Raw genomic sequence first — 25,081 nt, forward strand, 5'->3', positions numbered from 1 at the left:
TACATTCCGGCCAGAAAGACAATCCATGAATATGGAAAAAATAAAATACTATATGTTTGTTTTTTGTTTTTTTGTTTTTTGAGGAAGATTAGCCCTGAGCTAACATCTGCCACCAATCCTCCTCTTTTCGCTGAGGAAGACTGGCCCTGAGCTAACATCCGTGCCCATCTTCCCCTACTTTATATGCGGGACGCCTGCCACAGCATGGCTTTTGCCAAGCACTGCCATGTCCACACCCGGGATCTGAACCGGCCAACCCCGGGCCGCCAAGAAGCGGAACGTGCGAACTTAACCGCTGCGCCACCAGGCCGGCCCCTGTCAGGTTCTTTAAATCACATTTGCGTACTATATCCTGAACTAAAACCAAAAGTTTTAACAGAAATGGTTTGATCTGCTTCATTATCTATAAATTTAAGTCTAGAACTTTATAGGGCTGTAAAGTATTTAATCTACCCAAGATGATAGAATTTAATACCTAAGATGGGTTGAAAATTCGGGACAATAATGTAGTTGCTTATTCCTCAGAGGGTTAGAGATTCCAGACCAGAACAGGACTCTGAGAACTACATCGTTCTGGGTTTACTCTGTTAGAGTAAGAAGGGATCCATGAGCCCCTTTATAGGATTGATTTGTCAACGAGAGACTCGCAAGTACTCTCAGCAACCAAATTTTAGTTACTTGATTTGGGTAGATGGAGTCTGGCGCTCCCCACCATGTGGCAGCTAGCTTCCTTCACTACCTGATTGGATTCGACTAATCTCCTCACTGATTGATTTGACTGTGGATTCTTTCCATAGTCTTGACCACAATTCCCTAGTCATTCTAATGTCAGGAAGTTGAGTAACAATGCAATTACAATGCAGTTTGTGAAGTTGCTGTATGACTTAATGACAAATATGTGTTAATAGCAAATGCTTTGGATTTGTAGAAGAAATAGATTATTGTCGGTTGAATAAATCAATAAAGGATCGATAGAAGAGGTTGAAATTTACCTGGATTTTGGACAAAAAGTTTTAAAAAATGCATTAATATGTTTCCAAAAATCCCTGTAGATAGAGTGATAAATGGCTCAGGTGTGATCTTTATGATGTCAGTAAAAGTATTTTAAAGATTGATGATAGCACTGTGATAAAAAGTCAATCCCATATACCTTTGGTGGGAGGGTCAACTAAATACAGTGTTTTAAATATGTTTCCTCTTTAACGCAGCAATTCCATTTCTAAGAATCTAATCTGTAGAAATATCTCTCATATGTGTACCCAAGATTATACATACAAGAATATTTATTCCAACATTGTAGGAGAAAGAAACTGAAAGTAATTGAAGGTCAATAGTGAAATGGTAAGTATGTTATAAACAGCCATACTTAGTAAGAGTATGCAGCAATTTAAAAGAATGATGTAAGGCTACATATATGTATAGAGAGAGACATAGAAAAATATCCAAAACATGTTGCTAAGTGAAAAATAATGCTTTAAAGCATTTTGTATAGCTTGATCTCATTCATGCTTTAATGTGCATACGTGTGTATAGATAGACCTTTTTTTACATATACATATACAGATATGCTTAGCAAAAGAGCTGAAGAGATACAATCCAAACTATTAGCCATGGTTATCTCCAGAGAAAAACTGGATGAGAGGAAGAAGCTGGGGGAAATGAACTTGCACTTTTTTTTTTTTTGAGGAAGATTAGCCCTGAGCTGACTTCTGCCAATCCTCCTCTTTTTGTGGAGTAAGATTGGCTCTGAGCTAACATCCGTGCCCGTCTTCCTCTACCTTGTATGTGGGATGCCTACTACAGCATGGCTTTTTGCCAAGCGGTGCCATGTCTGCACCCAGGATCCGAACCGGCGAACCCCAGGCTGCCGAAGTGGAACGTGTGAACTTAACTGCTGCGCCACTGGGCTGGCCCCAGGAACTTTCACTTTTTACTCCATATACTTCCGCAAAAAAGTATAACTTATAAACCTAATAATTAAAATGGAAGAAAATATCATTTAAAACTTAGGACTCAATAGGAATTCATTATCTTATATTCTCTAGTGTTTACTTACTAACACATAGAATATTTCCACCACTTTCAGGAGTTGAGAAAATTCCAGTAAAGTAAATCTAGCCAGGAGATAGCATGGGTCTTTCTTTGTCTCTAAAAATTTTCGTTCTTCTACCAGTGATTTATGACACACTTTTTGAGGGTTAGGCAGTCTGCAGGAAAGAGAGTATATCAGTCAGGGTTCAACTAGAGAAAGAACCAGTAAGAGAAGTATAGTAAGGACTTGGCTCACATGTGTGTAGCAAAGCAAGTCTGAAATCTAGTGCAGGCTGTCGGGAAGGGCAGGCTGGAATCGCAGAGCGTAGCTGATGCGTCAGTTCTGAGCTGAAATGTCTCTGTGGAAGCCTCAATTCTGTTCTTAAGTCCTTTAAACTAATTGACTCGGGCCCACCTAGATTATCTAAGACACATACAGTCAACTGATTATGGACTTTAGACATATCTACAAAACATCTCAGAACAACACCTAGATTAGTGTTTGATTGAATAACTGGGGCCCAGCCAAGTTGACACATGAAACACATACCACACAGAGTTAGCATCTTTGAGTGTAGCCTGCATGCCTGCCATGGTGCTGCTTGCTTTGCCTCCTTGACCTCACCCAGTCATTACAGTACAAGCCCAGGGTTAGCTTCGCCAAGGTGGATTTACACTTAGGGACCTGTGACTCTGAAGTCGGCGCTTGTCTTGCTTGTCTTAGGATAGCTCGTTCAGTTGCAGATAACAGAGATCAACTCAATTTACTTATAAAAAGGGGATTTATTTTATTAGCCACATGGAGACATTAACTGGAAAAGTGTCTGTAACTGAGATGGTTCTAGTGGTTGGCTACTTTTTCCTGTCTCTTTTTCAGGGACTACATGGCCTTTGTTCTCTTAGCATCTCCTTTTCTCCCTAAGAGTTCATCTCCCTTATTGTCTGACTCTCTCTGCTTACTCAGAGTTTCTGCTCCCTGATACGTTAACTTGCGTGCAACTCATCATGGGTGCCCTTAACGTCTCTGCTTTTTATTCCTAACCCTCATGGCTAATTGGCAATTTTTTCAAATGTCCCAAAGAGGGACAATTTAACTGCCCCAACTAATCAAAATATGTTACTACTTCCATGATATCAGTGGGAATTAGAAATGTGAGCAAGAAACAGTTTATAAGAGGCTTAATTTGGTGGGGTCAATGACTAGACATATAGGTTGCAAAGAAAGAATGAATTAAAAGGAAACCCCTGGTTTCTCCACTGCCTAGAGCTTTGCTCCTTGATGATAGTTGTCCTTAAGAGGAATATATTGCATCTGAGCCTCTGGTCTCACCCAGTCCCTTGCCTAACTGGCTGCCTCTCCTATCCCTGGTCCCATAAGCCAGTGTGACCCACCCCCGCTACGTTCCTGACGGCACTTAAACTCTCAACTCAAAGCCCCAACACCAGCTTGTGCTTCTCACCAGCACCCAGGACCCCTTTGGCTTATTTCTGCCGTGTATGTGCTCTAAACTCTAGTCTCATTGAATTAATTACCTCGGTTCTAATCTCTGTGCTTCTAGGCTTTGAATCTATATGTCTATTCTCAAAATTTGCATCTTGGTTCTCCTCTACTCAGGCTTAGCTCAGCCCTTCAGTTTCTGGTAAAAGTTGTTGATTTTGTTAGGAATAGAGCCCTATGTCAAAACTCTGTGGAATCGAATTCCATTTTCTGGTGACTATGAGTGGCCAGGCTGGCCATATTCCCCTCAAGCAGAGGGAGAGGAGTTAATTGTTTCTCTGTCACGTATCTTTTGAGCACCTACTATTTTGTCAAACACTATAGCAGGTGCCAGTGCCACAGAGTTAATGAGGAACAACAGTTTTCCTTAAAAAGCTCCCAGAGGAGGCAAAGACTAAAATTCACAATTACATCCAATCTGACAGAAATATGCAGACATATGCACGGAGGAGGTCATTTTAATGAGCTTGAAGGTTCAAAGAAGGCTTCCTAGAGCAGGTTGCCCAGGAACTTAATTTTTTTGTGTTTTAAATAATTTTTTAACTGCAGTATTATGTAAATAGGAAAAAGCGTATGAATCATAAGTGACAGTTTGAGTATTTTCATAAACGCATGACAAACACCAAGACCAAGAAATAGAACATTGCTAGCCTTCCAGAAGCTCCCTCCATGCTTTCTCCAAGTTGTCTTGCTTAAATTAAAAGAAGTTAGTAGTGAAAAGTGGTAAGGATCCACTCGGCAGAGAGAACAGCCTGTTGGAGGACTGAGAGGTTTACAGCGGTGCTCTAAACCTTTAGATTTAAGGAGGTGTAACTGACTGTGGGGGGAGGAGGAGGCGGCTGGAGATAAAGTCGATCTCCATCAGCAGGAACCTGCCCTGAAAAGCCCTGTATGGAGTTGAGGAGTTCAATTTCTAAACTGAAGGCTGTGGAGAATATCTGAAAGGATTTTTTTAAAGGGGGGATAATTTGATCCAATTTGTTGTTTAGAAACATTCTGACAGCAACTGTAGAGGATGAATTAGAGAGGATCAACTAGAGACTGGAAGATTTCTTAAAATAGTATTGCAGTTAGGGCGTAAAAGGATAAAAGGAATGAAGGTGTTAAAGCACAACCTGTGGGCCGGCCGGTGGCGGCGCAGCGCTTAGGTGCGCACGTTCTGCTTCGGTGGCCCGGGGTTCGCTGGTTGGGATCCCGGGTGCGGACATGGCACCACTTGGCATGCCATGCTGGGTAGGCGTCCCTCATATAAAGTGGAGGAAGATGGGCACTGGTGTTAGCTCAGGGCCAGTCTTCCTCAGCAAAAAGAGGAGGATTGGCAGCAGTTAGCTCAGGGCTAATCTTCCTCAAATAAATAATAAATAAATAAATAAATAAATAAAGCAGGACTGGAGTCATGGGGAAGGGAAGGACTTTTGAACACCAGGGAGCAGCATCTACCTTTGGCTAATTAGTTGTGGAAGAGGTTGTAGGATAATTCTTAGGTTTCCGCTTTGAAGAATGACTTAATGGTGATCCCACCACCAAAAGAGAGAATAGAGGAAGAAAAAAAGAGTAGAGTGATAAAGACAATTAGTTTATGTTGAGACATGTTAAAGCAAGCAAATCTTTGTATATAGAAGTCTGGGTTGGAAAAAATAGATTTGATAATCATCAGCCTTATATTTTATTAAATGAATCCATGTATATATATAATGTGCCCAAGGGGGAAAGTGTATAGAATGAGAATGATGGAGAACTGAGGAGCACAGATAGGTAAGGCGCAGGAAGGGAAAAAGAATCTAGATGAGTCTCAGAAGAGACATCCAGAGAAAAAAGGGAAACCAAGGGAGTGGCATAAATGGAGACAAAGAAGTTGGGAGTTTTCAGAAAGAGGGAGTGGTTAGAGGGAGGTAAGATGGTAAGTGTTGATTTGGCTTAACAGTATGGAGGCAAATAATAAGGGCTTCAGTGGAATGGTGAATGCATTGGGTTGAAGAATGAACGGGCGGTAAAGAATTGGGGATCAATAGCGACAATCAGAAATTGTTCTTTCACGAAGTTTCACTGTGTATGAGAGAGAATTATAGGATTTGTACTGTTTCGTTTTGTCCATTATTGTCTTAGAAGATTATCTGAAACTTAATAGGCACTTGATATGTATGTTGTTCTGATTGATTGATTATCTTAAACTGGGCTACAGGTCAAGCTCATCTACAAATCATTAATTCTGCTGAAACTGCTTGCAACCAGGTCATAATCTCTCTTGCCTGGGGGACGACAAATAGTAAATATCTGCTCATTCCATGCAGAGCCGGGCAGCTTCATCTCTTCTGTGGTGGATCAGGTCAGTTGATGCCTGGTATCACAGAAGCCCAGGGGATGACACAGTCAAGAGAGAATTTGCCTGGTCTTACTGAGTGCAGAGGTGATAAGTGTCAAGCTTCAAAAATGGAAAACAGTTTAAGAGGCAAAGCGTTTATTTGGGATCAAGGAATTGCAATTCAGGGAGCACAGATTTAGACAGAAACTCAAATAGTATCCTGATTACAGGAAAGGGTTTCAGAGTTTCTATGGGGAAAAGGAGGAAGATGAGGTAAGATTTTTTTTTTTTTACTGAGGTTTACAACATTATATAAATTTCAGGTGTACATCACTATATTTCGATTTCTGCGGTTTGGCCCAGTCCAAAGATTTGGAACAAGATCAGCAAGGCAGTTCCTCTGGAATGGCTACTCTGGCTCTATTTTAAAATGGTTCCTCCTGTGTCGATTTTCACATAAGGTACTCATCAAAAGTTGAGGGTTACCACAACCCACCAGTCCTGAAAAATGTGAAGGCAGGTTAAGGACATCAGGCTATTTGATAGACTAGGTTATGGCCTGCAGTCAGAGCTACCCTAGGGCTAATGAGTTTTTCAAGGGTCTAAAAACCGTTTGAGACCTAAAAGCAAACAAACACCCCAAAAATACCCAGCTCCCCATTGCCAAATTCCTGCAAAATCAAAGTAAATAACGTTTAATTAAATGTCAACAAAATATAACATGCCGATTAGCCAACTCAACTCTTATGTAAATTTAATGTTACATGTAAATATAGGCAATTGATGTGGAGTAGGGTCCCCTGTATTGTATATATATATATATATTTTTTCTTTTTGTATATTATCGTGTTTTGACACTTTATAAAACCTTTCTGGCTGGGGAGAAGCTGACCCTCCTGGGGCTAGCCAATTCTTAGAGATGGCAAGGACTCAGCATGCCCTTGATATGCACACTAACCAATCCAAAGCCATACCTCCTCTATTTGGCCCATACACTCCAGAAGGCAATATTCCTCTTTCCTGAGATGGCTACCAGGCAACTAGGAACCATCTCTATAGGTTAGAGCTCAATGAAATCATTCACACTAGCCAATCCTAAACTGTTTACCTTGTCCCGCCTGGCCTTTCCCCCTGGAAGTCCCAACAAAGGCTCTGGCCTAAACCTTCTGTTCCCACCGGTCTTCTGTCTCCTGACCTCTCTGGTGTTCTTCCATGTGGCCCTGTGTGGTATGCTGTGCCTCCTGTCTCTAGAATTCATGAGTATAATAACTTTTCCCGAGTCTCTCTGTCTCCTCTTGTGGCTATACTTGACTGATCATCTCATAAAAAAATATAAGACATCCCTCAAGGAAGGACTACCTGAGAACTATCGGTCTTAAAATAGTCCCTAGCTATCTCCTTGATCCATCACTTAGGATTTTATCTTATATATACCTCTTTCCCAAGGCCATGAGTTCATCCAGTTGGTGAAGAATACCTTCACCCATCACCCGGGTCATACACGGCACTGGGTATTCCCTTTAACTCCTGATAATGTCTCTTGTTTTATTAAAGATAGATGGTGGTCTCTTGTCATTCTCAAGTTTAACATATTCTGGTTGAAGGGGAGCAGAATATGCCACCCCAAAATATGCCACTTTGGCATACAGATTATTTTGAATTAAAGGTATTTGAGAACAAGTTGGTACAAGGAGGACACTCTGACCCTCCTTTGTCTCCCTGAATGCAGGAGATAAATTGCCCACATGAAAGGTACCCTCCCTGTGCCAGGAGAGTAGAAGGCATCCCTGTCACCAGAGATAGGGATTTTAGCCCTGGGAAGGCTGTATAAACCAATTTACTACCCCAAGCCCAAACCCCTCTGCCTTGTCAATTCTTCACAAACTTATTGTTTCTTTGTCTAAAAGCTATAAAAGCTTCCTACCTAGGTCACTTCTTTGAGTCATATATTTCTATGAGGTTCCCATATGTGTGACATTAAATTTGTTTTTCTCCTGTTAATCTGTCTTATGTCAATGCAATTATTAGACCAGCCAAAGAACCTAGAAGGATGCCACAACTAGAAGGACCCACAACTAAAATATACAACTATGCACTCGGGGGATTTGGGGAGAAAGCAAAAAAAAAAAAAAAAAGAAAGAAAAGAAGATTAGCAATAGTCGTTAGCTTAGGTGCCAATCTTTAAAAAAAAAAAAAGAACCTAGAAGGAAAGAAGAAAAAATTTTCCACCCCTACATGGTTTTAGTCTTTCCTTAAAAGACTAAATTTCTATGATATGCAATACTTTATTTTGTTTGTGCGTGAACTTTTAGGCTAGCGTAAAGGAAGCTGACGGCCCAGAATCTGTATTTCAGCATGGTTTTATTGTTCTTTACTCATCATATGGGGGTAACTTCTGTTTCTTTGTGGGGAAAAAAAAGTCTTGAAGGGACATATAAAACTTTATTGAGGGTTCAAGAGTTTGTTACCTTGTGGTATGAGGATATTCACGGGAAGCACGTGACTCTCTGTGGAAATGTGATTTGGGATACAGCTAGGAAACTACAAGCATTTCCACATTTGGGGATTTGGGATTTGGGAAGATATAAAATAATTTTCCTTACTGTTTTAAGACTCTGGATTATTTTACCTGCACTGTTTACCTAGCTATATAACCTTTCATATGGCTCTCATTTTATAGCATCATTCTGGAAAGCACTGTTCAAGTTCTCTACTTGATGACCAGTCAGAACCTGGGAGAGTATCTCTGCTGCTTATCTGTCAGAGAATAGGACTGGCCCACCAACCTCGCTTTCATAGAAATTCCATAGGATTCACTCCTTTACCAAGAGTATACTGTATTGCAGCTGCTATGGCTTTCTCCTAGCAACTTGCTCATAGTATTGTGCACTATCACAGGCCCAGGGAGAGCTGCAGACCATCCTGCAGCTTTTCCAAGATACTTGATAAGTCGTAGCATAAAGTGAAAGCATCAGGTACCAAGAGACAATCCGAGCTAGACATACTGACTGGTTTGCTTCTTGATATGTCTCTCCTACCTGCAGCCCAAACTGAAAGACTGCCCTTTTCTTTTTTGTTTTTAAGGTGATAGAATTAATAAGCCCTTTAGATTCTCATCTCCAACAACCCCTCTCTTCAGATACTCCCTTGCTGGATCTTCTAGCTCACAAACCAGTATCCAACCCCAATAAAAATGGAAAAAAAAGAGTAGATGCTTCAGGAAGAACTGGCCTTCCTCTGTCTCCGGGACCATCATCTTTGATACGTGATGCAGTGGAAGGGCATGTGACCCAAGACAGCTTCTGGACACTTGCACTCTGAAGTTGGGTATATGAGAGTTGTCCCTAGGTTCCATGCCATACGGGTGTCCAAGTTGAGGGGTGGTGTCTGCTTTATTCCTTTCTCTGTAAGCCATAACAACTGACTCACATGTGCAGCCACATGCTGGTCCACAAAAGACAACCGCCAAATATTGTCAATGCCTACAAAATCTGGACAGAGCAAGAATGTATTTCCTATTGATTTCATAAAACAGAATGGTGGCAGGAACAGATGGCACACTTTAATTATTTATAAGGTAAGGATAGGACTTAAGGAAGCCAAAAAGAGACAGTGAAGTGTCCTGGGGATAGTAACAGCTCAGGAGCTGTCCCATCTCTTGGGGGAGAGGCTAGAGGAAGATTGTGATTACCAGGATCTGGAGGAGTTAGATGGAGAGAGAGGGCCAGCTCCGGATAGAACTTGTCTGAAGTCACACACCATTGGGAGATGGGCGCAAAGGCTAGCTAGCTTGATGCATAACAGGCTGTTCTAATCTTTGGACCATGACATCTGCACAGCACAAATAACCAGGCTTGAGTGTTAATCAAATAGAACCCGCCTCTAGGGTTTTAAAACTGTCATGGCCCATGAAATTTGGTTTCTTTTTCCTTCTAATTTAAATCCCGCAGGGGCCTCATGTACCATTTCTCATAGATGAGATCTGAATCCAAAATTAAGCCAGGAAGGATAAAGCATATTGAAATCAGTGAGCTACAGAAGTTTGTGAAGTCTTTCATAAATATTGGTGAAGTTGAACTAGAGTTTTAAAAACACAAGATCAGTCAATGATAGAATGACAAAACTAGAAGGAGCCTGTGGTGATCATGTACTTGAAGTACAAACTCCCACACTTTTTTTTCCTAACTAAGAAGATTTCAGTGATTATTCCTAATGAAATGTTTTCACATTGGTTCACACAAATATGAGATGTCGTAAGTATATACTACAAAATAAATATGGCGATAACTTACATAGCAATGGAAACTTGAGCTCAGAATTCCACCGTGCGTTCCAGGACGGCCCAGCTGTCCCATAATTTTAATTTGTTCAGGTTGCTGTGAGTCTTTCTTTGGCACAGTGCCTGGTACTCTCATTGAGTCTTCTCTTGACGTTGACAATTTTCAGTTATAAAATATTTATTCCAGATGATCCAGGGTATTCTTATATGAAAGGTTGTAGTTTATCTCTGATAATTTAAGAACCTCAGTTTGAGAAACACTGCCTTGGCCAGTTTCAGAGGATGCCAGTTCTCAGTAAGTATAGGGTCTCCGTAAAGCTAAGTGACTATTATTAACACTAGAAATAGGAGTAGTATCCTTCTTATTAAATTGTGTAAAAATTACGTACTTTTTTGTGGGCAGGCCAAAAGTCATCATCCAGGTCTGTACACAAGTACACACATCTGTCTGTTCACTTGCTCTGAATTCTGGGACGAGGAGGTGGGTGTTCAGGAAACGACTCGAGTATATTGGTTCCTCTGTCTCCAGCTTCATCTCTGGCTCCGGTAGTGTTTGTCTTCTCTTTAGGAATTAGGCAATGAAGCAGGGCTGTCCAAGCACACAAAAACTGTCCTGTCTCAGAAAACTCATTTTATACTTTAAAGTGAGGAATATATCTTTCATGAAGGACCAGATGTTTAAAAATATTAGATCAGAAAACAAGGCACATTAGAGCGCAGATTCTGAGTATATTTAAAGGACATGTTCCTATAGAAACTAGCATAAAAAGGTTCCATAGCTGGTTTCCTCCAGGGGATATTTTTGAATTGTAAAATCTGGAGGGAAATAGATATGGTATGTGAAGAAAGTTGTAAGAAATGCTTTTTTTTTTTGTCACAAATGACTGCTTCCTCTTTAGGAAGGCGGTACCGTGGTGTGACATGGAGCTTCAGTTCTGGAGGCAGAGTGGTTTAAAACTTAGTAGATGCTTGATCTTAGTCAAATCATTTGAACCTTCTGTGCCTCAGTTTTCTCACTTGTAAAGGGAGGTAATAATAGTACTTCCTTGGGGGGGGCGGTTGTTAAGATCAGATGAGTTCACACACATGAGCCACTTAGAACAGTAACTGGGACATAATAAGTCTCATATATATTTTTGCTTTTTTTGTTATTTCTTCCCATTCAACCCAGTAATATGATCGTGTACATGTAAAACATGTCTGCCCCTATTTGTTTACAAGGCTGCCTCTACGCATTACACTCAACCTTGTAGATTTCCCAAGCATCCTTGATATATTTGGAGGAAAAGCCACTTAATCTATAACTTTGGAGGTCAGGGGGAAAAAGTTAGGATCAGAGACATAGTTGTGGAATTGTGAATAATAATAGCTCTCATTTAGTGAGTACTTACTATATTCCAAGGTGTTCTGGATGCTTTACAGGTATTATCTCATTTGATTCTCATAGCAACCCTATGACATGGTACTTTATTATCCCCATTTTATAGAGAAAGGAACTGAAGCACAGACAGGTGCAGTAACTTGCCTCAGGTCACACAGCAGGAGGTAACAGAGCTAGAACTTGAGCAGTCTAGAGAATCCAATCTGTTCTCTTAACTGCTAGATATCATATTATCATATTAGACTTACATATTATAGGTTGGGCTGATATTCAGCCGGTACAACAGCCTGTGGCCAGACTGGTTTGTCTGACTGGTTGATGCCCTGTTCTGATTCACTTGGTGCTTGGGTGACATCAGTTGCTGATATATCATGACTGTCACTCATGATTATAGGTGGTAGTTGAAGCCACGGAAATGGATACGATCTCTTGGAAAGTGTGTTTATACGGTATGAGAAAATCAGTATTCGAACACCATGAAAGCAAAGATGGGCTTTGTTTTATTCACTGCTGTAGTCCAAGACTGGTTTTAGTCAATCTATCAAATGAATGGATGACTGAGAGGTGATAAACTTGTTAAACACCGATATTTCAGGGGTGGACAAAGTAAGAAAAGCCGAAAGAGGAAACTGAGAAGAAGGGATCCAAGAGAGAATAAGTGATGAATGTCGACGAGTTCCAAGAATAATGGGGTCGAAAACATGAACACTGCAAATAGGTAAAGGAAGATGGAGACTGAAGAGAGCCCATCAGTGTACTTAGCAAAGGTTTTTCAAAGGGGTTGAGGAGCAGAAGACAAGGAAATAGAGTAATGAGTATACGCTATCATTTCCTGGAACTTGGCTGGGAAAAAATGGACACAGAAAAGTAACACATAATTGGAGAGCGGGGGTGGGGGTTACCTTTTTTATCTGGCATTTAGTGTTTCATTAATCACATTTTGAAAATTCTGGTAGATCTTTAGGAACACAAAATTATTCTAAAGTTCATCTAGTAGAAGAAACATGTAAAAACACCAAGAAAATTCTGAAAAAGAAGACCAATAATGGGGCTTACCTTTTAAATACTGACCTTCTTCCTACTTCTCTCCTCTAACTCAGCCACAGACTTCCCTGGTCACTCCCTGGCCAGTGCTATCAATTGTAGCTACTTTGCTTTCAAAGTAGTTAATCCATCTTGTTTCTGACCATAACGCTATTCTTACTTGACTATTTAAGCTTGAGTATTTAAATACAACCACTACTCCTATTTAAAGATTGTACCACATTTCCAGTTAGTTGATCTTTCTAAGTTTTCCCAACGCCCCAGCCCTCTCCTTTCTTTATTTTCTTTCTTATCCAGCTCAGACTCATCTGAAGCCTTTTTGCCTCTCATTCTTTTGATTGCTCCCATCCTCCAAAACCCTAAACCAGGCTAATTCTAACCATCAGCCTTCTCCATGCCTGCACTTTAGCAGCTCAGTGCTACTGGAGAATGCCACACAATAGGGCAGAGTAAAAACTAGAAATTTATGACCACTATCCCAGATGAGCCCATATAACTGTACAGTGAGTCTACTCAATTCCTCTTGTCAACTCCCTCTCCCTACCTTGGGTTGGGGGAGGTAGAGATGCGTGAATATATTTATACTCTGATAGAGGGAAAAGTCTTTCTAAGCATTGTCAAATGCCAAAAAATAAGCAAACAAACAAAAAAAAACCAATGTAGTAACAAGTTTGATGCCCTTTACTCAAGAGAAAACAACCCATGGATTGGGAGAATACAATGCCTCACAAGTAGTGGGACACTCTTCCCTAGGGATGTTTGGGCAAGAGCAAGCTTTACAGAGTGTCAGAGCCCACAACCTGGAAAAATAGGATGATTAGCTGGGCCAGAAGCTTCCCTATAAGGCTAGACTTTTAGAGGCATGAGTCAAATGTCTTTTATATTCCAATGTTGATGTTGAGAAGTCTGACAGTGATCTTTTGACCTTTTGTATGCAACCCCTTTTTTTCCTCTCAGAAAGCTTGTAGGATTCTATTTTTTTTTAAGATTTTATTTTTCCTTTTTCTCCCCAAAGCCCCCCGGTACATAGTTGTATATTTTTAGTTGTGGGTCCTTCTAGTTGTGGCATGTGGGACGCCACCTCAGCATGGCTTGATGAGCGGTGCCATGTCGGCGCCGAGGATCCAAACCGGGGCCAGCCCATAGGATTCTGTTTTTAAACCTGTGTTTGAAACTTCACGTAGATGACGTGCATCAGCGTGAGTCATTTTTTTATCTAGCTAGCTGGATACTAGGTGTATGCATCCAGTCTGTAAAATTACATTTTTTTGTTCTAAATTCTATGAAAGTCAATCCAAGCAAATAAAATAGAACATTTACAAGACACTAAAAAAGCAATAAGAGGTAAGTAGGGCCACTTCAGAGTTAGATTTTGATTGTTGTGGTGGGTAACAAATTACATTTTTTATTGTAAGACAGTTGTAATCCCAGTTTCCCTGTTGTCTCAGGTGGCTTTGCATTCCATTGCATTCTGTGGGACTTCACTTTTCTGGGTGCTGGAATTACCTCAAAGCTTCCCTAGTCCAGTTGATGACATAAGGAGAACTGTCATACCATAAGGAGCATGATAGGATGACGGTGTTTGTCTACTAAAGAAACAACTTTATTCTAGCCATTCAAATGGTTGGCCACTTTCCTGATTTTCATAAAGTATGGATAGTGAGTAAGGATTTCTTGGTTCGGCCTTGTCCAGCTTAGCCTGATTTTTTAAAGTTTGCGCAGGCAGAAGTTTAGAATTTGACTCTAGAACTTTACATTAATAATAGACCTGCCGTGTGTCAAACATTTGCAGCTTTTCTTACTATTTCAAATCTGCATCATTTCTGCAGGAAGAGTGTTTCCTTGCTAGGTTTTTAATTTTCCTTACAGCTGTTCTCCATTTCTTAAACTGTTTCATTTAAGTTTAATGAACTTAATTAAACTTAATTAATTTTAAGTTAATTAAAATTTTTTCTTGAGTTTTTCACACCTGTGCCTTTTTCTTTTGCCCCGAGCTAGCATCTGTTGCCAATCTTCCTCTTTCTGTTTGAGGAAGATGGTCCCTGGGCTAACATCTGTGCCACTCTTCCTCTATTTTGTATGTGGGTCACTGCCACAGCATGGCTGACAAGTGATATAGGTCCGTGCCCAGGATCCAAACCTGTGAACCTGGGCCACTGGAGCAGAGTATGCTAAACTTAACCACTAGGCCACAGGCTGGCCCCAATATCTGCATCTTTTTTAAAGTATCTTTAATTCTTAAGAAATTGAGAAATTCTGCACAAAATCTCTGAAAGTTTCCTAATGTGTATTTAAAAAATCAATGCCCAGGATGAACCTTTAAGAGAGTCTAGTCATCACAAAGCACAATTAGCAATTGCAGGCTTAGAAAGTACTTTTTTTTTGGTGAGGAAGCTGGGCCTTGAGCTAACATCTGTTGCCAATCTTCCTCTTTTTTTGCTCGAGGAAGATTGTTGCTGAGCTAACATTAGAGCATTTCTTTCTCTATTTCTGTAAGTGAAATGCAGCCACAGCATGGCTTAATGAGCAGTGTGTATGTCTGTGCTCAGGATCTGAACCTGTGAACCCCAGGCCGCTGAAGTGGAGTGTGCAAACTTAAGCACTATGCCGCCAGGCCAGCCCCAGAAAGTACCTTTTGATATTGACATTTATTTGATATTGACATTATATTCACCTATATCCACCAGGTGCCTTATGTCAGTGAACAACAATGTGATTGCACTAATATTTCAATTGCAAAATATAAGAGTCATCTTGGACCCTCCTTCTCCTGCAACCTGCATGTTCAACCCATTACCCTTCTTAGTTTTCCATCTTTTTTTTCTTAATTGTTTATTTATCAAGAGAAACTATTTCTTAGCCCAAATATTCATGTTTTCGTAATTCAATAACACAGATCAATGAGTGACAAACTTCTGTGCAACTCAACCCAAATAAATTCTTTACATTCCAAAATCACTTAGCACTCTGAAAGATAGGAGCCTTCCTCATCTCCTCAAAACCTTTCAAGGAATCATAATTTCTATAGAAATCTGCATATGCCTTCTTTTTTGGTTCAGCCACAGCCAACGTATAGAAAGCTATTGTATCCCCAATTGTGGGATACAATGAATGCTCCAACAATAAGAAATCGCAGACGGTTGGACAGAAAGCCACGCATCTGGGGTTTCGTTGAAGCACTGGAAGCCGTAGGAGCTATTCTCCTCAACACCAGTGTCCTTCTTGACTCAGTTTTACATCGTAATAACCCTTTTGATTCCATCTATATCTGTCTATATCCACCACCTTAGCCAACGATAATCTGTCCTATAGTGGAGGGAAGGTAGAGTATGAGAGGGAGAGAGAAATTTCTAGACATCTCAGTTTTTTTTTTTTTTGATTGACCAAGTAGACAGTGGAGTTATTTTACAGAATCAAGAATATTTACTTTTTAAAAACTGTGTTTAAATTGTTTGTGCCTATATGAGTATAGATGTTTCCTAGGGAATTGGATATAATTGTCTCAGGAGAGAGGCCTAGATAAAGATGTAGATTTAGAAGATGTCAACATAAAGATGGGAGTGAAATATAGAGGAGTAGATGAGAATTCATAGTGAAAATACATATAATGAGTTGAGAAAAAGCCCACAGATACAACCCCGAGAATACCATCATTTAAGGGACGAGTGGAAGAAGAGGAAGCTCCAGGAGACCAAGAAAGAATAGTCAGTGTTGAGTGTGCACTTTCTCTAGCCACCCAGTCGCCCTTCCCACAAGAAACCAATGTTATATATCATTGTTTTTGAAAAACATGAGTATATTCTTTTCGAGAGTTTTCATGAATAGATAAGCAAATATTGGGGCCAGCCCCATGACTGAGTGGTTAAGTTTGCACACTGCGCTTCAGCAGCCCAGGGTTTCGCTGGTTCGGATCCTGGGCGCAGACATGGCACCACTCATCAGGCCACACTGAGGTGGCATCCCACATGCCACAACTAGAGGGACCCACTACTAGAATATACAACTATGTGCTGGGGGGCTTTGGGGAGAAGAAGAAAAAGACAGATTGGCAACAGATGTTAGCTCAGGTGACAATCTTTTAAAAAAATTTTTTTTAACTATATAAGCAAATATCTGATATCTGTACTGCAATTAGCTACCATATTATGATAACACATAGGCGACCCAAGAAGAGGCCTACATGACAGTGAACTGAGTCCTCCTGCCACAGCTGTGGGAGTCAAGCAGATCCTCCAGCCCAGTCCAGCCCCAGTCCAGCCTGAGCACAGCCTCTCTGAAGCCCTTCGTGTGACTGAAGCCACATGAGAGACCAGAGCAAGAACCACCCAGCTGAGCCACTTGCAAATTCCTGACACAGAAATTGTGAGATAATAAATGTGTCTTGACTATGCCACTAGGTTTTGGGGTAATTTGTTATACAGCCATAAAGAACTAATATAATAGAAATAGAAGTTTCTAGCCTCAATTTTCCCTTTCTTTAAGGCATATATCCTCTTAATCTTTTCCCTTAAGCCATAATCATCAAAATTTTATAGATGAATAAATTAAAGTCTAGACAAGTTAACATACTTATTCAAGGTTACATTGTTTAAGTGACAGAGCTGAGAAGATTTTTAGGTTTTTTGAGGTATAAACAATGATCCTTTTACCCTCTCATGTTGCCTTTATTAATTCTTCTAAATAATTTAGTTTTTCGTAATTAAGCTACTACTGTAGACAGGCAGGTCCTATGTTAGTCACTAGCCTAGGCAGTGAGGATAGAAAGACGAATGAGGCAGATCAAGTGGAGTTAGTGCAAAGGAGAACTGTGAGTTGATGGAATACTGGAGGGACAAGTTTGATGAGAGTGGTAGATGTGAGAAGGTTCAGATGCAAAACATCTGAACAGATGTTTTTTTATAGAAAGGAAAAGCGTCAGAATGAGTGTATTTTGGCAAGAGGAAAGTTTCAAGATTGAGAAAATTTATATGTACCTTAGAGATTAGTCAGGGGTCAATCCAGAGTTATCCTTCTTCTAGAAATATGGTGATCATAGGCATATAATTATTTAATATGTTACCTGTTTATTTAAATTTTTAGGTCCTTCCTATATTGTTCCATAACTTTATTGCATAGTTTTTAAACTTTATTAAACTTTATTGCATAGTTTTCTTTTGAGGAAGACTGGCCCTGAGCTAACATTCATGCCCATCTTCCTCCATTTTATATGTGGGACGCCTACCACAGCATGGCTTGCCAAGAGGTGTGATGTCCACACCCAAGATCCAAACCAGTGAACCCCGGCCCACGGAAGCAGAACGTGCACACTTAACCACTGTACCACCGGGCCGGCCCCTGCATAGTTCTTATATTGCTTAACATTCACATTTTTGTGACTTATCCACACCAACTCCCCAAATCACAAATTTAATATTCAAATTGGCGAAAACTGGGGCCGTCCCCAAGGCTGAGTGGTTAAGTTCACACACTCCGCTTCAGTGGCTCAGGATTTTGCCAGTTCAGATCATGGGCGTGGACCTAGCACCACTCATCAGGCCATGCTGAGGCGGCATCCCACATAGCTCAACTAGAAGGACCTACAAGTAGAATATACAACTATGCACTGGGGGGCTTTGAGGAGAAGAAAAAAAAAAGTGGAAGATTGGCAACAGATGTTAGCTCAGGGTCAATCTTTAACAAAAAGACAGGGGCTGCCGTGGTGGTGCAGCCGTTAAGTGCGCACATCTGCTTCCTCGGCCCCAGGGTTTGCCGGCTCAGATCCTGGGTGTGGACATGGCACCATTTGTCAAGCCATGCTGTGGTAGGCATCCCACATATAAAGTAGAGAAAGATGGGCCGCAGGACTGCTCTTTGGTTAGCAGAATCGGGTCAGAAGTGATGTCTGCCACTTCCAGTCCTCGATTCTAAAAACACTTACACTGCTTAATACTTTTTCTCTCCATCTCTGTCTCTCTCTCTTCTCCTGTGAGCTGGCTGAGTATAGAGAATTCAGTAGAGGACTCCAAGGCCATAGGAGATGGTGGAGTCACCAGACGGAAGGAAATTTGGGTCCCTGAATAAATGCACGGAGCAATGACATTCCCACTCAACTTACATTAGACTTCAATGAGAGCAAGAAATAACCTTTTTTTGTGTTTAGCCACTCAAATTTAGGGATGTCATTAATTATATCAATAAATCATCCTACAAGTTGTGACTAATAAATCATCTATTAAATCTTAAGATGTTCCGATTCAGAACCAAATAGAAATAGATGCTACTTTGTCCTCTGTCTCCCTTTTACGTCTTCTTAGCAATCAGCTCCATGTAATTATTTGTCCTGAACACACAGCAAAAGCCCCTATGGGTAAAACACAAGATGGCCTCCAAAGATTCTCATCTCCTGGGATTCAGGTCCTTGTGTAGTCCCCTCCCAGACTGAACCACGGATGGCCGGTGTTGCCAATAGAATACTGCAGAAGAAACAGTGTATGATTCCAAGACTAAGTCACCAAAGACATGGCAATTTCCACCTTGGTCTCTCTTAGACCACTTGCTTTGTAGGAAGCCGGCTGCCATGTCATGAGAACACTTAAGCAGCCTTGCAGAGAGGCCTACATTGTGAGAAACTGAGACCCCCACCAACCGCTAGCATCCAGTTGGCAACCATGTGAATGTGCCACCCAGGAAGCACATTCTCTAGTCTCAGTCAAGCGTTAAGATGAACGCAGCCCTGGCTAATAGCTTGACTGCAACCTCATGAGACATCCTGAGCCACAAACACACTGATAAGTTGCTCCTGAATTCCTGACCCAGAGAAACTGTGGCATAATAAATATTTGTTGCTGTCTTAAGCCACAAAGTATCAAACTAATTTGTCATACAACAGTAGATAACTCAATCTGTGATACTGCTGTTTGTGAAAATTTCTAGATTCTCTTTTTTAATCTCTTTTCCGCCCCAGCTTTATTGAGACATAATTGACACATAGCATTGTGTAAGTTTAAGGTGTATAACAGAATGATTTGATATATGTATATATTGAGAAATAATTACCACAATAAGGTGAGTTAACATACTCATCACCTCACATAGTTACAGGTATTTTTGTGTGTGGTAAGAACATTTAAGATCTATTCTCTTAGCAAATATCAAGTATACAATTCAGTATTAACTATAATCACGATGCTGTACATTACATCCCAAGAACTTATTCATCTTAAAACCGAGTTTGTGCCCTTTGACCACTGTCACCCCTGCCACTGGCCAGGACTAATCTGCTTTCTGTTTCTCTGAGTTTGTTCTGTTTTAGATTCCACGTACAAGTGAGGTCATACAATATTTGTCTTTCTCTGACTTATTCCACTTAGCATAATGCCCTCAAGATTCATCCATGTTGTTGCAAATGGCAGGATTTTCTTTTTTTATAGCTATATAATATTCCATTGTGTGCATATGTGTGTGTGTGTGTGTATCACATCTTCTTTATCCATTCATTTCTTGATGGACACTTGGGTTTTTTTTGTGTCTTGGTTATTGTAAATAATACTTCAGTGAACATGAGGGTGCAGACATCTCTTTGAGATAGTGATTTCATTTCCTTCAGATATATACCCAGGAGTAAGATTGCTGAATGATATGGTAGCCATATTTTTAATTTTCTGAGGGCTCTCCATACTATTTTCCATAGTGGCTGCACCAATTTACATTTCCACCAACAGCGCACAGGGTTCTCACTTCTCCATACCCTCGCCAACACTTACCTCTTGTCTTTTTAATGATAACAATTTCAACAGATGTGAGGTGATATCTCATTGTGGTTTTGATTTCCCTGACGATTATTCATGTTCAGTAACTTTCATGTAGCTGTTGGCCATTTAAATATCTTCTTTGGAAAAATGTCTATACAGGTCATTTGCCCATTTTTAAGTGGAATTATTTGTTTTTTTACTGATGAATTGTATGAGTTCATTATATATTTTGGATATTCGTCCCCATGAGATATGTAGTTCACAAAAATTTTCTCCCATTCTGTAGGCTGCCTTTTCATTTTGTTGATTGTTTCTTTTGCTGTGCAAAACTTTTCTAATTTGATGTAGTCCCACTTCTTTATTTTTGCTTTCGTGGCTTGTGCTTCTGGTGTCCTATTTATAAAATCATCGCCAAGACTATTGTCAAGGAATTATATCCCTATGTTTTCTTCTACAAGCTTTATGGTTTCATGTTTTACATTTCTTTAATTCATTTTGAATTAATTCTAAAGGAGTGATATAGGGCAGGGGTCCTGTTTCTTTGCACGTGAATATCAGTTTTCCAAGCACAATTTATTGAAGACACTATTTTCTTGGCTTCCTTGCCAATATTAGTTGACTGTATAAACATGAGTTTATTTCTGGGCTCTCCATTTTGCTCCATTGGTCTATGTGTCTATTTTTATGCCAGTACCATACTGGTTTGATTGCTATAGCTTTGTAACATAGTTTGAAATCAGGAAGTGTGATGCCTCCAGCTCTGTTCTTCTTTCTCAGGACTGCTTTTGCTATTCAGGATCTTTTGTGTTTCCGTACAACATTTAGGATTGTTTATTCTATTTCTGTAAAACACGCCATTGGACTCTTGATAGGGATTGCCTTGAATCTATAGATGCTTTGGGTAGTGTGAATGTTTTAATAATATTAATTCTTCTGATCTATGAACATAGGATATCTTTCCATTTATTTGTGTCTTCTTCAGTTTCTTTCATCAACGGCTTATATTTTTCAGTGTACTGATATTTCACTTCCTTGGTTAAATTTATTCCTAAGTATTTTATTGTTTTTGATGTTTATTGTAAATGAGATTGTTTTCTTTATTTCTTTTTCAGGTAGTTTGCAGTTAGTAGATGGAAACGCAAACTGAAAATGTTTAGATTCTAGTGGCGCTCACTCCTTAGTGGGTTATCATTGCTTCTTCTTGAAACAGTACATACAAGGGATCGTTCTATTCATCTCCAAGTCACAGGAAGTTGCACCAACCCTGTAGCTAAAAGGATATGGGGCGGAATCATTTGGTAATGGCAATTTTGAAGAGTGAGTCTGAAAAACGTAAGCTGATTCTGACATCTTCTTGAAATCATTAAACAGGGAGGGAGACTCTGGAATAAAAAAGAAGTCAGGATAATATTTTTCTTAATACTATTATTACCACAAACATTTTAAAATATCAGTCGGGAGACCATTGAACTACTTTCAAGAGACTACAATGAGACCACCTACATTTCTTCAATAGGATGACACACACCGATATGGGCAAGGGGACTATCTGCAATCTGAACAGCCAGTATGTGCTGCAACGACAACAACGACAACAACAACAATAATAATAAACTCGAATTAATATGAGACTGATGCGCCACCCACTGTGCCAAGAGGGCTGCTAAAATCTAATTAATATGGAATCCGCATATGTCTTAGACCACTTTCTCCATTCCCTTCTCCCATTTATTTCCCAGAAAGATGTTTTCTTGTTCTCACATTTTCTTAAGATGAGTCAAGTAGTTAAATAACTACATCTCAATACACATGACAAAGAGATGGTGAGGAGAGCACATGTCAAAATTATCAGGAAAGAAGTTTGAAGAAGGATTTTTTTTTTTGCATCAGAATCTTTATCCCTTAAAGTAACTTACTAGAATTATGCAGTGGAGTTCCAATGCATACAGCTTCATCCACAGAAGTGGGTATCTTGGCCAGTGAGCTTCTTTCCCAGGTGGGTAGTTGACAAAATTTCTCCAGCAGTGATCATATTCTAAGGAAACACAGCTCTTGGTTCATTCAACAAATACAATAGAAAGGTACTTAAAGCGAGCCCAACTTAAAAATATGCCATATATAAAACCCTCTGGTCTACTTGCTGCTGGAGATGGGCTAGACTCCCTCAGAATCCCTAAAAAGAACAAAGCAGTTCATTGAAGATGGCCGAGAGGTCATAGTGGCCAGAATGGAGAAAGGAGTCATATACATCCTCCCTGCCAAAAGCACTGCTGTCTGAAGGAAGCTGGTTTCTCTGCAGCTACACCAGCTGTTCAGAAAGCTCATTGGACCTGGTTTTGAAAATAAGAGTTAAAACCCTGGGAGGAGGAGTTGAGCCATGTGGAATACTCAAGTCTTTCTTATTTAAAAAAAAAAAAAAACTGTTATCTGGTACCAAAGTGTAACCTACAGACCCTCAGGCACTGCCCTGTGACTTCTCTGTATGACATCACGAGGGTGGCAAGTCCTGTTTATCTAGAGCTAGGAGTTGGTGGTTTGGCTAGTGCCGAACCCATGCATAGATTGGTTTACTAAATAAAAACCTTGTTAGGTATGTCCTCCAGAGAAAGATGAACAGTGGAGAGATTTTGATCTGGTGCTTTTTAAGAGATGGCAATTAAGAGCATAAGCACCAGAGAAGAAAGGAGTCATATTTTTGATACATTCCTTGTTTTGAGTTTCAGACCTGGCTCTTTCTCATATTACTTTGGACTTTCACTTCTGAAACTTCCAGTCTGGATAATCAATCTGCTGGCCTAGAAACTACTCCCACCATAGTGTCTCACAAACACTTACACTTCTTTCTTTCTTATTTTTACCTGAGGTTCTCATAATCTGGATAGTCACACCACTGTTGATGAGGTCCCTGAGTCCTTGACGGTTTAGTCGGTCCATGTGCTGAAAAAGCCGTGCTACATAAATAACTAGCGTCACATTAGGGTGTTGACTCAAAAATTCCCTAATAGCCTTGGAGCATTCCCAACAGGGACTCCAGGACAAGAACCAGACGATGGAACAGCTGATGGACGGGCGCAAGTGTCTTTCTGAAGTGAATTTTTCTATAAAATTTATTTCAACATGCTTGGTGGTGTTTTTGCCTGAGTATCGCCAGATGTTATGGCTCATGCCCCACTTGATTTCATAGAGCAGACAGGCCTCTTTCCGGAGTTCTCTGGGGTCAAAGAAGGCTTCAAATTCCCAGGGCTGGATTCTTCTCCTGAAACATAAAAAGCACCCCCATGTTGTCACGCAATCTTTAGAGGGAACTTATGAGTCATTTCATGCTCCCCTCTTCTATCAAGCAGATCCAAAACATGACATCTCAGGAAACTTTTTTTTTCTATGCTGTGTCTCAGAATCATCTGAGGACATCCCTTTGGATTATCAGTGTTCCTCACAAACACTGAAGAGCTTTTTCTCCACTCCTGTTGTTTGGTTCCACACTCTCTATACCATGGCTTGTAGTCTTGAATTCAGGTATAAATGTGTCCTTGTTTCTCTTTTAAAGGTTTCTAATCTTTCGGTCTCACACTTGGAGGGGCCGTGTTCCAATTGTTAATCTTCACTCATCTTCACTGGTTTCTAACTAGATTTTCTCAGGTGTAGAAGCCTCAAATTGCCAACCAGATTCTCTTGCCAAGTCTGGGAAGAGCGTAATTTAGCCTCAGGATTCTTCTGCATTAAATTCTGTATACCAATTTCTCATACCAAAGAAATTAGAATTGTTCTCAATGGCATGTTTAAATTTAACACTCTCTGTGTATCAAAGCTGTGACTCAGGGGAACTCAGGCTTGTGCTGACGACTCTTCTTTGCAATATGGTTGAGTCAGAAGCTTAATACCTCCTCATATTTCCCACTCACCCCTAAAGCATCATATTCATTTGTCACATAGATCAGTCCTTCCACCTATCATGAGAGGCTATATTTTCTGACGAAAGTCTTCTTGTTATAATGATATGTATGGAAAACAGGCATACAGTATAAAACAGGAAGATGAAATCAAAGTGACAAGTGAGTACCTGGACCCAATGGCTATAGACACATTTGATCTAAAGAGAGCAGAGCAATATTAAGACAATAACAGAACAAAGCTGGAAGATAATTTATTTACACAGAAACTAAAAGACATAGGAGCAAAGACATAGAAAGCAATAATCACAGAGAATGAGTTTGGAAGAGGCAAAAAGGAAACCTGGTAAAAGGGGAAAGGAACAATAAGGAAAGCTATAGACCTCCAGCTCTGAAATACCCATTTCTTCTTGGTTGAATTAAATGCGAACTATGATAGTATTCTTCTTACCTCAAGGTGGCATCTGCAGCCAAAGGACCTGTTGACCAAGAGATGCTCATGTCAAATAACGCCCATATACAAGTTGAGCTGCTAAGAAAAAAGTCTCTATTCTTCTAAACCTTAAAAGCATATCAGAAAATGGAATTAAAGATTTTCTCCTGTATTAATTGAATTGGACCAGCTCATTGCCTCAAGAAAAGCAAAGTTTTAAGGGCTTTGCTGAAATTTGCCTAGTCCCAAACCAGGTAATCCTCCTTAAGGCTCCAACAAGAATGATTAAGTGGGGGCTGGCCCTGTGGCCAAGTGGTTAAGCTCGCACACTCTGCTTTGGCAGCTCAGGGTTCCACTGCTTCGGATCCTGGGCACAGACATGGCGCCGCTCATCAAGCCATGCTGAGGTGGCGTCCCACATAGCACAACCAGGGGCTCTCACAACTAGAATATACAACTATGTACTAGGGGGCTTTGGGGAGAAGAAGAAGAA

The 25,081-nt window shown here is 40.3% G+C and overlaps 1 protein-coding gene across 1 annotated transcript in view; it reads right to left on the bottom strand.

The window, feature by feature from the left end:
- Positions 1-21,497: 21,497 nt before the first annotated feature.
- APOBEC1 (apolipoprotein B mRNA editing enzyme catalytic subunit 1) overlaps positions 21,498-25,081 on the bottom strand; it is a 14,521-nt gene continuing 10,937 nt past the window's right edge. Inside the window, exons 2-5 of the mRNA XM_046652448.1 lie at positions 24,607-24,634; positions 23,124-23,521; positions 22,182-22,300; positions 21,498-21,647 (exon numbers count right to left, since the gene is read on the bottom strand). Coding sequence (XP_046508404.1) covers positions 21,498-21,647; positions 22,182-22,300; positions 23,124-23,521; positions 24,607-24,634 — 695 coding nt within the window. The remainder of the gene's footprint in view (positions 21,648-22,181; positions 22,301-23,123; positions 23,522-24,606; positions 24,635-25,081) is intronic.

The sequence above is a fragment of the Equus quagga genome, chromosome 1 (assembly GCF_021613505.1).
Source record: "Equus quagga isolate Etosha38 chromosome 1, UCLA_HA_Equagga_1.0, whole genome shotgun sequence".
NCBI classification, from domain to species: domain Eukaryota; kingdom Metazoa; phylum Chordata; class Mammalia; order Perissodactyla; family Equidae; genus Equus; species Equus quagga.